The sequence below is a fragment of the Chelonia mydas genome, chromosome 11 (assembly GCF_015237465.2).
Source record: "Chelonia mydas isolate rCheMyd1 chromosome 11, rCheMyd1.pri.v2, whole genome shotgun sequence".
NCBI classification, from domain to species: Eukaryota; Metazoa; Chordata; order Testudines; family Cheloniidae; genus Chelonia; species Chelonia mydas.
This window is the reverse complement of record NC_051251.2, coordinates 58,451,047-58,464,067: the sequence shown is the minus strand read 5'-3', so window position 1 is coordinate 58,464,067 and position 13,021 is coordinate 58,451,047. Positions and strand designations below refer to the sequence as shown.

Genomic DNA, 13,021 nt, shown 5'->3' with positions numbered 1-13,021 from the left:
ACGATCACATTTTCCCTTTTCATTTTCACCCCGTTTTATTGGTACATGAAAAACACATAAATTACAGGAGAAATTGAATAAGGCAGAGTATGCAGAGGAAATAGTGACCCTGCCTATATATTAAGTGCTGCCAAATGCACAAAATGAACACAATGGAAAAAGAAACTTTTACTGACAGCCAATTTAAGATGTTAATTGTCACAATAGCTGGTTTAAAAAACTAATTCAGACAGAAGATCCTTTGAGCCTGGCTGCAGAGCTAGGAATTGAAACTCGAATGCAGACTCCATGCACATGTTCCCCAATCTGAGGTTAGCATAGGGCCATTGTGCTGTAAACCAGTGAGTAGTGTCCAACATTTCCAACAGGGCTCCCTCAAAACTTTCTGCTGTACTCAGCAATACCGGCAGGGATTTCCCTACACCTCGTACCCCAGATTTCCATACATCCCCCTGCCCCCAGTGATCAACTAGTTACCCAGTGTTGCCAACTTGGTTACAAATTTGAATGGAAATTGAAACATTAATATACACTTCAAAAACATATACAGTATATGATAAAATACTTGTACCTGAAAAAACATAATAGGTTTGAAAAATATAAACAAAGACTAGCTTCCTCATACAGCTGTTGTTTTTTATGACAATGTTGGCTCATTCATTTCAGCAATGTTGGCCAACTTTATCATTTCAAATTATAATTTGAAAGCAAGGTCTGAATGAGCTCTCCCCTGACAGCTAGTGGGGATGGGGAGAAAAAGCTTCAGGGCCAGACTGTATTTACATGAACACACCTACTCTGCCAAGGTATCCATCAGACAGAGCTATTTTGCCCAAGTGATCAATGAGCCCTGGCACCTCTAGGCTTGGCAGTTCACAGCCCCAGGACCTCTGGGCTTGCCACATCAGTGATGAATGTAAAACTTGCTTGAGTCCCGGCACTTCTTTCATTACAAATTAAACACAGGTCACTCTCAATTGAACTGCACTCACTAAACAGGGGGTTGGGATGCCAGATCCTAGTGGAGAGAGGGTGGGGATAGGTGTTTTGCTTGGTGGTGTGGACTCTGCCTAAAAGTCATAGGCACTATTTGATCTGCCCCCATCCTGTTTGAAGATAGAGTTGATTAGGCTCCATAGAGAGTCTTTTGTTTTTTTAAGTGTCCACTAGAGCTGAAATCACTGATAATCAGGTCTAAATGCTTAAACCTGCTGTGGGACAGTGTTTCTGTGGAAGAGATTACCCAGCCTGCACTTGCTGTGAGGTTCCCACACTGAGAGCTAGGTGGAACCTCAAGAAACTGAATTGCAGAGGTCACAGTGACAAGTGACAGCAGAGTTGACTGTGCAGGGCCATCAGCGATGGAGCAATGGAGCGAACAGTGATGCACAACAGCTGCCAGAGTGAGTGCCCGGAGGGCAAGTGGCTGAAAGAAAGAGCAAGGTGCCTTCTCCCCTCCCACCCCCCAGAGTGGGAGGTGAACTCACGTGAAAGCACCTCTGAACTCTGGTTCTTCATTGTCCAAGGACAACAACTATGAATGGGGGTGGGGGGAGAAGGGAGAGACATGTTAAAAGAACATTTGTTTGTTGGACTATATTTTAGTGACTTTGCTCCAGAATGCTAGATTTGTGACTGGGAAACATATAGAAATATACGTTTCCTAGTAGGCCAAGATTTTTAAAATGCGTTATTTGCCAAGGTAGTTATCTCACATGGTCATTATTTTGAGAGGTTATCATCTTGGGGATTTATGTACTAAACATTTTTATTATGTTATAATTTATTTTTACCTAAGAACATAAAAATGGCCAAACAGTCAGACCAATGGTCCTTCTAGCCCAGTATGCTGTCTTCCAACTGTGTCCAATGCCAGGTGCTTCAAAGAGAATGAACAGAACAGGCAATCATCAAGTGATCCATCCTCTGTCATACACTTTCAGCTTCTGGTGAACAGAGGGTAGGGACATTCACAGCATGGTGTTGCATCCCTGCCCATCCTGGCTAGTAGCCATTGACGGACCTATCCTCCATGAACTTATCTAGTTCTGTTTTGAACCCTGTTATAGTTTTGGCCTTCACAATATCCCCTGGTAAAAATTCCAAAGGTTGACTGTGCGTTGTGTGAAGAAGTGTTTCCTTATGTTTGTTTTAAACCTGCTGCTTATTAATTTCATTGGGGACCCCTAATTCTTGTGTTATGTGAAGGAGTAAGTAACACTTCCTTACTGACTTTATCCAGTCAAGATTTTATAGACCTCTATCATATCCCATTTTAGTAGTCTCTTTTCCAATCTGAAAAGTTCCAGTTTTTTAAATCTCTCCTTATATGGAATCTGTTCCATACCCCTAATCATTTAAGTTCCTCTTCTCTGTACCTTTTCCAATTCCAATATATCTTTTTTGAGATGAGGTGACCAGAATGCACACAATATTCAAGATGTGAGCGTACCATGGATTTATATAGTAAAAATGGAGGAGCTTGGTTTGTCAGACTGATCAGCAAAGCCAATACGGACACCCTTCATGAAAAGGCTGCAAAACACCAAGCCTCTGGACTGCAGCAACATGCAGAAAACCTTAGAAGCCAGTCACTGTAAAAGCCAATTTTAGAAGTACTTAATGAGGCTGTTGAGAATGCTGGAGACATAAACACAGTTTATGCAAACAAACACGGCTGTCACATCGTACTTTCTATTTAAGCAAGAGATACCACATACTACAAACTGTAGGCCAATGTTAAATCCATTGTCACTTGTTAATTCTGAAGCTGGAACTGGTTCCAAACAAGACTGGCAAATGCTCACTATCTTTCTGCAAGAAATTCAGTTGACTGGCTAGAAGCATGTGATGCAACAGTGAAAGACTCAGCAGTTGAAAACGTGAAGAACTCTCACCGCATTTAAAAAAATGTGCGTACATGGCTGATGGATGCACCAATGCAAATGGGCATCAAGTATTAAGTCATTGTGGTTATCTTCATGTCAGTGGTAGGCCAATAGATGCCTCTCTCGATGTTCAGGTTATAGAAGACACATTGGCTGCATCTGTGACAACCCACATCTTAGAAGAGTTAAATGCTTGTAAATTGAACCCCAAATAGACGTCTCTGCTTGTGCATTTGATGGAGCTGCAAATTTCTCTGGAAGACAGTGGAATACAAACTTTGCTCAAAGAAAAGCATAACCCTAATCTCTACTATACACACTGCAGAGGCTATCTGTTCCAACTTGCACTAGTACGAGCTGCAGAATCTTCAAAAGACATTAAAAAGCCATACATTTCATGTCTTCATTATACTCTTTTTTCAGCAAGAGTCCAAAAGGACTGAATGTCTTGGGGAAAATAGAAGATACACTGGGACTGATGATCAAATTAGTCCAACCTGAGAAATCCCTGGGTTTTCTCATGAGTGATCCTTGGCTGTTGTTTTAAAATTACTGCAACTGTTATTACTGGCTTTGGAAAGTATATACCAAGATGAGATGGATCTAAGTAGTGAGGCTGATGAACTACTTTTGCTACTAAGTTCAGAGAAGACTATCGCCTTTCTCTCTCTCTCTCTCTCGTAAGTCTGCTGATGAAACCATTTGGGTCATTAAACAATGCCATCCAGGCATCTACTACAACAGTAGTAGATCTTTGTCCAGAAATAGAAGCGACACTTGGATCAATCATACTGGAAGAGGCAAAGACTTCACTCCAGAAGTTGACTAATGAAGGTTCTTATATTGAATCCTTAAGTGAAGAGGACAAGAAGTGTTTGTTAAGCCAGTTGAAAAAGTATATAGACTCGATTCTTACAGATCTACAACAGAGACTTCTGGATTCTACTCAACCTCTGCATAGCTTTTACAGATGCCAGTCTTATAAAACATCAACTGTTGAGTGGAGTGAAACACTACCAGCAAAGGGGCTGCCATGTGATCAGGACAGAATAGAGAATATGAACACAGATTGGAATGTCATACAACGAACGAATGAAGATTTGACTTTCACTTCTTTATCATCTCTAGTGGTTTGACCCAAACTTTGTGCTGTTTCCTGGGATGAAAGAAGTAGGAATTCAATCAAGATATATATACTGGAATTCAAAAGGTTCAGAAGAGGACAACAAAAATTATTAGGGGTATGGAATGGCTTCCAAACAAGGAGAGAGAAATAAGACTGGGACTTTTCAGCTTGGAAAAGAGACGACTAAGGGGAGATATGATAAAGATCTATAAAATCACGACTGGTGCGGAGAAAGTAAATAAGTGTTATTTACTCCTTCTCATAGCACAAGAACTAGGGGTCACTAAATTAAATTAACAGGTGCCAGGTTTAAAACAAACAAAAGGAAGTATTTTTTCACACAACACACAGCCAACCTGTAGAACTCCTTGCCAGAGGATGTTGTGACGGCCAAGACTATAACAGGGTTCAAAAAAGAACTAGTTAAGTTCATGGAGGATAGGTCCATCAATGGCTATTAGCCAGGATAGGCAGGTATGGTGTCCCTAGCCTCTATTTTCCAGAAGCTGGAAATGGGTGACAGAGGGTGGATCACTTGATGATTGCCCGTTCTGTTCATTCCCTCTGACGTACCTGACATTGGCCTCTGTTGGAAGACAGGATACTAAGCTAGATGGACCTTTGTTCTGACCCAGTATGGCCATTCTTATGTACATCTCTTGCTATTCCCAGTCACAACAGCTACAGTTGAGCATTCTTTTTCCTCATTGAATAGAATTTTGTGTTCTGAAGGAAGTTGCTTTCTGCCTGATCATGAATATATCATGAAGGACTGGAAGTACCGGACACATGAGAAGCCATTAAAGATGAACGCACTGCATTGGAGAAGCTCACTAACAGAGTTGTGAAAAATTACAAGAAACCAAGAAGGATGTAGATGTAGTGCTTCATAGTAGGCTTGAGTAGCCAACTTTAATTTGTGTGATTTTAAAACATGAGTTAAATCTAATAAAATGGTTGTGAAACATTTTTCAGTTTTTACTATAGTGCCATACAGCTCACCTTCACCTGCACGGTCTCACCCCTTGGCCCTCACCCCACTCTAAATTCAAACACCCTCCCCTAATTTCATTTCCTGAGGAAAACACTGAATACAGGTGACATCTGCCTTGCCAACTCTCACAATCTGATCATAAGCCTCCTGATAATTGGTCTTTTTCTTGAAGCCCCAACTGCTGGAATCATGTAATTTTGAGAGATGTTCTAGATTCCATTTAAAAAAAAAAAAAAAACAACTTTGTAGCCCTCACTGTTGCAGAGAAAAGAGACTCGCCAGGGGCTCTGGTGGGTCTGTATTAGTGACCCCTCACTCTGCACACCATAAGGCTCCTATCCTTGGTGTAACTCCACTGGGAATTATATGTGAGGGGAGAGCAGGGATTTGGTTCACTGAAACTGATGGAATTTGCATTCCTGTAAGCAAGGAAAGAACTAGGGTTACTATGTAGCCGGGTGGATAAGTCATTTGTACTTTTTTAAAACTACAAAATCCAATGTTTAAAATGTAAATATATTTATTTAAATCAAGTTTTAACATTTAATTCAGATATTTTTTATTTACATGTTGTTAGTTCTTTACTTCCTTCCTATTTTATAGTCTTGGATTGCCAAAGTGGATGTTTTGTGCTTGTTTCTTTAATTAGTTTCCTGTTAGTACAATTTCAGATTTTACAGAGATCTTTCTACTAATAAGTTTTTCATTTATAATGCCTGTCCATGCTGAAAAAGACAAGTCCAGGGCCTCATTAACATCCTTACTCAGACACAACATTGATAAGCAAATATCCCAGGCTATATTTACATTTTGACCATGTTATACTCTTCTATCATGGTTTGCAGCCTGAAGTAAAGGGGACTTTTGGTCCTAAATTGCGTACGTGACTGTGAAAATCCCATTCTTGGATTCAGGAGCCCAACTTTGGGTTCTTGTTTTTGAAACCGTTGGCCTTGTGTGTATATATAAAAAAGTTCAATCACTTTATTAATGTATTTCAAGACTTGTTTAACTTTAATCACATAAATACTTCCATTGATGTCAGTGGGACTACTCATGTAAATAAAGTTGTGTAACTGATTGTTTGCAAGAGCAGGGCCTTTTTTTTTTTTGGTGGTTAGGCCTATGGCAGTTTTATAAATTTCAAACAAGAGACTCTACCAGTAGTGGTATTTAAAAAAAACAGCACAGAGGATGTATAATAAACTAAATTATGATCTAAAATTGCAATAGCAGACGTTTTCAAATTGATTAAAAAGAACCCCAATACATTTAAATCACCTTGATTTAAATTGCTCCTGTCTATTATAATGTTTCATTTTCTACACATCAAGTTATTGAAGGACATTAATTTTGAAATATTAATTTATTCAAAGTTAGACATAAAAAAACGAACTGACAAAATAAATACAACTAGAACTTACTATTCAACAGCGCGTTACACGGCTATAGAGAGATTAACATATACTTCACAAAAAAAGCACAGGATCCATGGCTGATCCACTAATTAATACAGCACTGGAGAAAGACGGTCTTGGAAAGAGCCCTAATGTTAGGACAGGGGTGGGCAAACTTTTTGGCCTCAGGTCCACATCAGGGTTGCGCACCTATATAGAGGGCCGGCTAGGGAAGGCTGTGCCTCCCCAAACAGCCTGGCCCCTGCCCCCTATCCACCCCCTCCCACTTCCCGGCCCCCTCAGAACCCCCAACCCATCCAACCTCCCTGCTCCTTGACGCCTGACTGCCCCCTCCCAGAACCCCTGCCCCTAACTGCCCCCTGGGCTCCCACCCCCTATTCAACTCCCTCTGCTCCCCGTCCCCTAATCGCCCCTCCCCTGCAGAACCTCCACCCCATCCAACCGCCCCCTGCTCCCTGACTGCCCCTCAGGATCCCCTGCCCCTTATACACCCCCCCCGCCCCTTACCATGCTGGAGCCAGCCATGCTGCTGCACTGCCCAACAGGAGCGGCGGGCCAGAGCGCTGTCCATGCAGTGGCGTAGCTGCAGGGGAGTGGGGACAGCGGGAGAGGGGCCGGGGACTAGCCTCCCTGGCCGGGAACTCAGGGGCCAGGCAAGATGGTCCCGTGGGCTAGATGTGGCCTGCAGGCCATAGTTTGCCCACCTCTGTGTTAGGAGGTGTATCAGCAAATCAATGACAGAAGATAGAAAAAGCCTAAATAGAACAGCGGTGAAGGAGGGAAATACAGCAATCAGCCAGCTACAAAAATGGCTCCTTTAGGGCTGCTTGTATCTGATAAATGTAAAGGGACAGCGATCAGAATAGCTGACACACACTGAGCTTTGTATGCAGCAGACGCTGCAGCAGTGGTTCCAGACAGGCTTCGCGCTGTCACATAGGGGCTGCATCTTGCCAGAGGCCACAGCCCTCCTGCAGCCCTTAGTCACTCCTGGCTCACCACGAGCATTTTGACAGGAAGTACCAAGCAGTAGTAACAACAACAATACAAGTGTGTGTGGGAGAGAGCAAGCCAGTGTGTGTTTGTGTTTGTGTGTTGGAGCACTGTGTAAGTGGGTGTTGGGGAGTGAGTGTGTGTGTGTGAGACAATCTGTATTGGGGGACTGTGACGCGTGAGAGGCAGTCTCTGTGTGTAAGGGAAGTGTGAGACAGTGAGCGCACTGTCACTTTAAGTCCCCCCCTTCTTATCTCCCCTGCTCGGCTTGGCTCTCCCCGCCAGAGCGTGGAAGTTTCACTCCTCCTGTCCTGGTCCTGGTCCCAGTCCCGGTACAGCCCCCGAGCCGCGCAGGGTCCAGGGAGGGACTCCACTCTGGGTGGCGGTGGGCTGACAACATGGCATGAGTCACACTCATCCCAAACTTTTACCAACCACTCTCCTTATTCCTATCACAATCTCTCATTTCCTCCTCTACATATAATATGCATAAAATCAGAATTAATATGAAATTAAAACACAAAATTAAACAAAAACTGTTAATCTTTAAAAAATTAGAACACATACAAAATAAAGATATTAATATGTATTATATATGTACACATTTTTATTACACAAAAATTATATATTAGTATAAATAAATATGTGTTTTTCTCTACAGCATCTCCGTAGTCTTCTTTCCTCAGCCACATTTTGCCCAACACTGGGCTAATTGCTAAACTTCCACTGTTTTGACTGCAGAAGCTGTTTCTAGGCTTGTGGTTTTTTTGGATGAAAGTTAAAAGCAGTCTGGCTTCAAGGGAGTGTTACTGAAAGTCATGGCCAAGCCCACAGCAGGCGATACATGGTGGGGTTGGGAAACAGAATGGCCACTTCTAAAACAAACTTATTGGCCAAGCTACCAAGCATTTCACCTCTGGCAGCCCTCTTTTAGGCCTGGTCTACCCGTAAAAGTTTTGCCTGCATAGCTTTGTCGGTTAGGGATGTTATATTTTGCTGGCATAGCTGTTGGCAAAAGCCCTTTTGTGGATGCAGGCATTCCAGGAATAATGTCCTTTTTGCAACCATGGCTTATTTTACTAGGGGAACTAGCATAAGCTATATCAGCAACAAGTATAACTGATATCAACTGCATCTACTCTAGGAGAGTTTGCTGGTATAGTTATACCAGAAAACCTTTTAAAGGTAGACAAGGCCTTAGTTTGTTTGCTACACAGGAAGCTGTACCAAGTTAAATAGTTCCCAACAGGGTTTGTGTGTTTACTTACTTTAAGTAGACTGGGGAGGGGGGGGAGATGGGACCATGTCATGGATGGAAGCACAGTCAGGCCAGTGACAGAAGCTTAAAAATGACTCATCCAGGCCCCAATCCTGCAAAAAGACTGAGAGTCAACCAAAAGTACTCACATGCACACTCACTTGCCTCAGAGCTCACAGGATCAGGGCCTTGTAGATAGTGGAAGGGAAAGGAATTGTTACATTTATGGTAATCCCATCTCTTATTGTTCCCTTAGGGAATGGAGAAGGTAATTAAAAAAAATAAAATTACTAAGCAGAGGTCTTTTGTCTTGTACAAATGCAGTGGCACAGAAGAACTGAACCTTGTGCACGTGAAGAGGTTGCAGTGTCTGTAGTACGTTGCCCTTATGACCGAGTCTGAAGGTGCAGTGGAATGGGTGACTTGGTTCTGCCTGAGACTGGAGCATGTACTAAGTCTCGCTGGCTGAGGCTCAATCTAGATGGGACTGATATAACGTTAGAAGGGTGGGAGCAAGCAGCCTTAGGAACGGGGCTAGCTACAAAAACTCCTCTGCTTGGTCGAACGTGGCGGTTATTTGCTAGCCAGATTCACAGATTAGCAGTCTCATCCGATCCTGGGCTGCTGCTGGATACTCAGGGTCAGCTGTGGCAAAGAGCACATTTATCCATCTGTGCCCGGTTTGGCAAGTGTGACCTTTTATTTCAGAGGCAGGCCTGGCTTCCCTTACCTAGGCTTTTGTCACTGAGAGATTAGATTACTGTAAAGCACTTCAGGTAGGGCTACATCTTGGGACCCCTGGGAAGCTGAAGTTAGTTCAGAATGTGAGAGCCTGTCTGTTAAGTGGCAGCATAACACACCAGCACTCTGTGAGCTGTACTAACTACTTGTGGGCTTCTGGTGCAACTCAGGCACTTCAATTGTCATTGTTCCAGGCATTTCTGAAGAAAAAGCCCACATGGATATCCGCGTCTTAACATCGTGTCCCATGCAATTTCCATTAGCTTTTAACTGGGGGGAAAAAAGAGTTTTTTCCTCAAGGTGTGTTGTAGCAGGAGTGAGTATTGTTGCTGTGGATCCAAGGTCCTGTTGTAATCATACACTCTGCTGTTCAGCTCAATATGGATATCCAACAGGGGGAGTTTTCTGCAAAGAGAGAAATAAAATTCTCACAAGTGAATGGAGGAGATCATCCCTTTTAACTTAAGAAGGCACCAGAGGACAAGCAGCTCCAGGCTCAGCGAGAAGAATGTTTCCTATCCCTGTCTTTAATACCAGAGGTAGAGATCACAAACTTGAGGTTACATATGCATTTGTCAGACAGGATCTCTTATACTACAAACTTACTAGCATGTCATGGAGGACTGGACTCCTTCCATTCCTGACATCTTATGACCAAGTTTTAGATTTTAGGACCCTGTGGGGATGTGCAGAGCTCTTCTGCTGACTCACACTGAACCTGGCTGCCAGACCAGGTGGGACCTCTTTAGCTTAGCTTCAACTCAGAGTAATAAATGGCTCTCTGAGGAAAATTGAACTAAAAAGGGAAGGTCAAGAGGTCCTGCAGGGAAATAAAAAAAAAAAACAAAAACAACAACAAAACACCAGCAAGCAGCTCTGGCTAAATGTTTATAGTTCTAAGTACAGTACTGCTTAAGGACTCTGTTATTTAAAGACAACTCTCAGTTTGGACAATAGCCTGTTGGGGATGTCTGTTGGGGGTGGGAGAACAGCATGGGAATCCTGACTGTTCACGTATCCTCTCCAGGACTGGACCTTCTTCTCCCATGCTGGAAGTAACCTTGCAACCCCCAGCTCTGGATTACCCTTACACTCCGCTCCAGAATTAGAAGCTCCACCCCATTTCTAGAGTACCTGGCCTGCACCCTGTAGGTCTGGGCCCACCTAGACTAACCCTCCAGACCTGGGCACCATCTTCCTCTATTGTCTCTCACATCACCAAGGTGCTCCGTAGTACTAAGCAGGATGAAACCTCAGCTCTCTTGCTGTGGGGCAATAAATTGAATGAAAAGGGTTTTTTTGGTTTGTTTTTTTACCTTTTATGAGGATTGCGCAGGAGCTGAGCCAGACAGCATAGATAAGAGGAGGAGGAGCTGGGTGACCTTTCTAGCACAGACACATCCACCTTGCATTGACTCCAAAAGATGTCTGCTACTGGGGGAATACTACAGTTCCAAGGTCTTCTGGTATTGGGAGTGATTTTCTGTTCATTCCCATCCACCTCCAGCAGACTGGTGGGTTCTTGCTGATCTGCTGGCACAATGTAGCTTTGAATAAAGAAGAGCTTTGGTTTCCCTAGGAGTTCAGGGCATGAGTCTCCAGTAAAAAAATTCTTCACCCGATCCAAGGGGTACCCAGGAAAGGTCTGGTCTGTGCAGAAGATGCTCTGAGGGCTCCCCCGGCTGACCAATACGCAAATAAAGCTGTCATAGTCTCTGTGCTTTTGCAGCCTTGCAACTTCATGGAATGTTTGGTTCATGGCTTCCACACTTAAATACCGGTAACAGTGAACTTCAAAGCCTAGAGATTTAAAGGTGTCCTCCAGTATATCTGGAAAAAGAAGAAGGAATTTGTTAAAGAGAATGTATTTCACTAGTGAATATCAGCCATGTTGAAAGGCTCTTAATATCATGGTGTTTCACTACTGGAAAAACAAGCGGTTTGTTTCACTAAAGAAATTCAGCCAAAATCTAGTCTTTGCAGTGATATCAGTGTCACAATGGATTACATACATGACGATGTCTACATACTATCTTGAATATGAGGAAGGTGTCACAGTTTCAGGATAACTGCACTTGCATTCCTTCACCAAGGGCACCTGCTTTAGGCTCCCAGCTCCTCAGCCATCACCTTTCTGGGCAGAGACCTGTCTCACTCTCTCTTCAGGCTGCACAGTTGTCAGCCTACAGTGTGATATCCCCAGCAAGCCAGATTGCCTAAAAGGTCAGCATCTGCACTTTGCTTTCTCTCCAGAGGCTATGACCAATGTATCACCCCCAGTTACAAATTACCACACAGTCCTTTCTAAGCAAGAAGATTCATTCTTAAGGTGAAAGCATTACAGAGAAAACACATTAAAAACAATAAAAGAACCCGCACACATGCTGGGAAGGTTACCAGAGGTCACCTCAACTCCAGTCTTGGGCTCTGGTAGGTGTCAGACCTTCAAAACCCACAGCTGGATTTTTCCCATGTTTTTAAGTTCATAGCTGTCTCAGATTCAGAACCAGAACACAGGCTAGGCAATTCAGTCATTTCTTTATACAGGTAAGGCCTTTGATCTCCAGTCTCTGGGAGCAGGTAATCAGCAGACAATGACCCACTCATCAGGGTGTAACTTCAGAAGGCTGGGGTTTTGTATAACTGGAGGTGGGGAAGTTGCATTAACCTCCCTCTAGATATTCCCCATGAAATCAATTTCACATTTATTTTCCCAAAAGTCCATTCTTGTCTGGCACTTTTTTAATATAGTCCTTTGAACTACATTCCCAGGCCACACATCATGTCTTCCCGCCCTAGAGAGGTCACACACCCCCATAAACGTTGCATTTAATAGAACTGACTCCAATGATACTTAAGCTTAATTCAACAAGGTTTTTCAAGGATATTGCAGGAAATTGCCCTATCTGTCACAACAGGTATTTCATAAATGTGAGATGCATTAAACTGTGACTGCAGTGGGCTTTGGATCAGGCCCAGTGTCCCAAAAGAAGTGGCTTAGGGCTTTTAAAATCAGGCTGGGCAGAATGATAGACAGCGTACTACGGAGAGCAAAATTGTACGGGCAGGGAGCTGAGCTGGACAGCATAACAGGGGTTTTTCCCGTCTCTAACTGTGAAAATTTACTCAAAGTGGCTATTATGACAGAACTAAAAAGAGGTGCTGAGGCAAGGTACAGAGCTCAGCTGCTGGAATGAGACACAGCATTAATTCATCCTTGCAATTCTAAAGGAAGAATGGACAGTGGAGTCTGAACTAAATCACACAAACCTGGTGAAGAAAGATTTCTAGAGAGAGACAACTGACAGACCGTTCTCATCAACAAAAGGCAGAACACCGCAAATGAAACCTCGTAATTATGCCAAAAGTTAACCGCAGACATGGGAGGACATCAGATTTTAACTCTGCTGTCTGTTTGAACAATACTGCAAGAGAGCATTTTAGGCTCTGAAGAACTATTTTTGGGTCATTGGCTAATGTTAGACAATCAGATCTTGGAGACTGAAACCACAAGTAACTTTTAATGTTTACTGAACCATTAACTACCACAAATTACTTAGAATTGTACCTCCCTGTTTTCTCTCTTAACCACATTCCCCAGAT

General features: G+C 43.0%; 1 protein-coding gene across 16 annotated transcripts in view; it reads right to left on the bottom strand.

Moving 5' to 3' along the window:
* Window positions 1-6,355: 6,355 nt before the first annotated feature.
* CFLAR (CASP8 and FADD like apoptosis regulator) overlaps window positions 6,356-13,021 on the bottom strand; it is a 36,771-nt gene continuing 30,105 nt past the window's right edge. For all 16 annotated transcript variants that reach the window (XM_043525722.1, XM_037912611.2, XM_043525721.1 and 13 more), the window contains 2 exons: window positions 10,735-11,248; window positions 6,356-9,823 (listed from right to left, as the gene is read on the bottom strand). In XM_043525722.1, coding sequence (XP_043381657.1) covers window positions 9,685-9,823; window positions 10,735-11,248 — 653 coding nt within the window. In that variant the 3' untranslated portion in view covers window positions 6,356-9,684. The remainder of the gene's footprint in view (window positions 9,824-10,734; window positions 11,249-13,021) is intronic.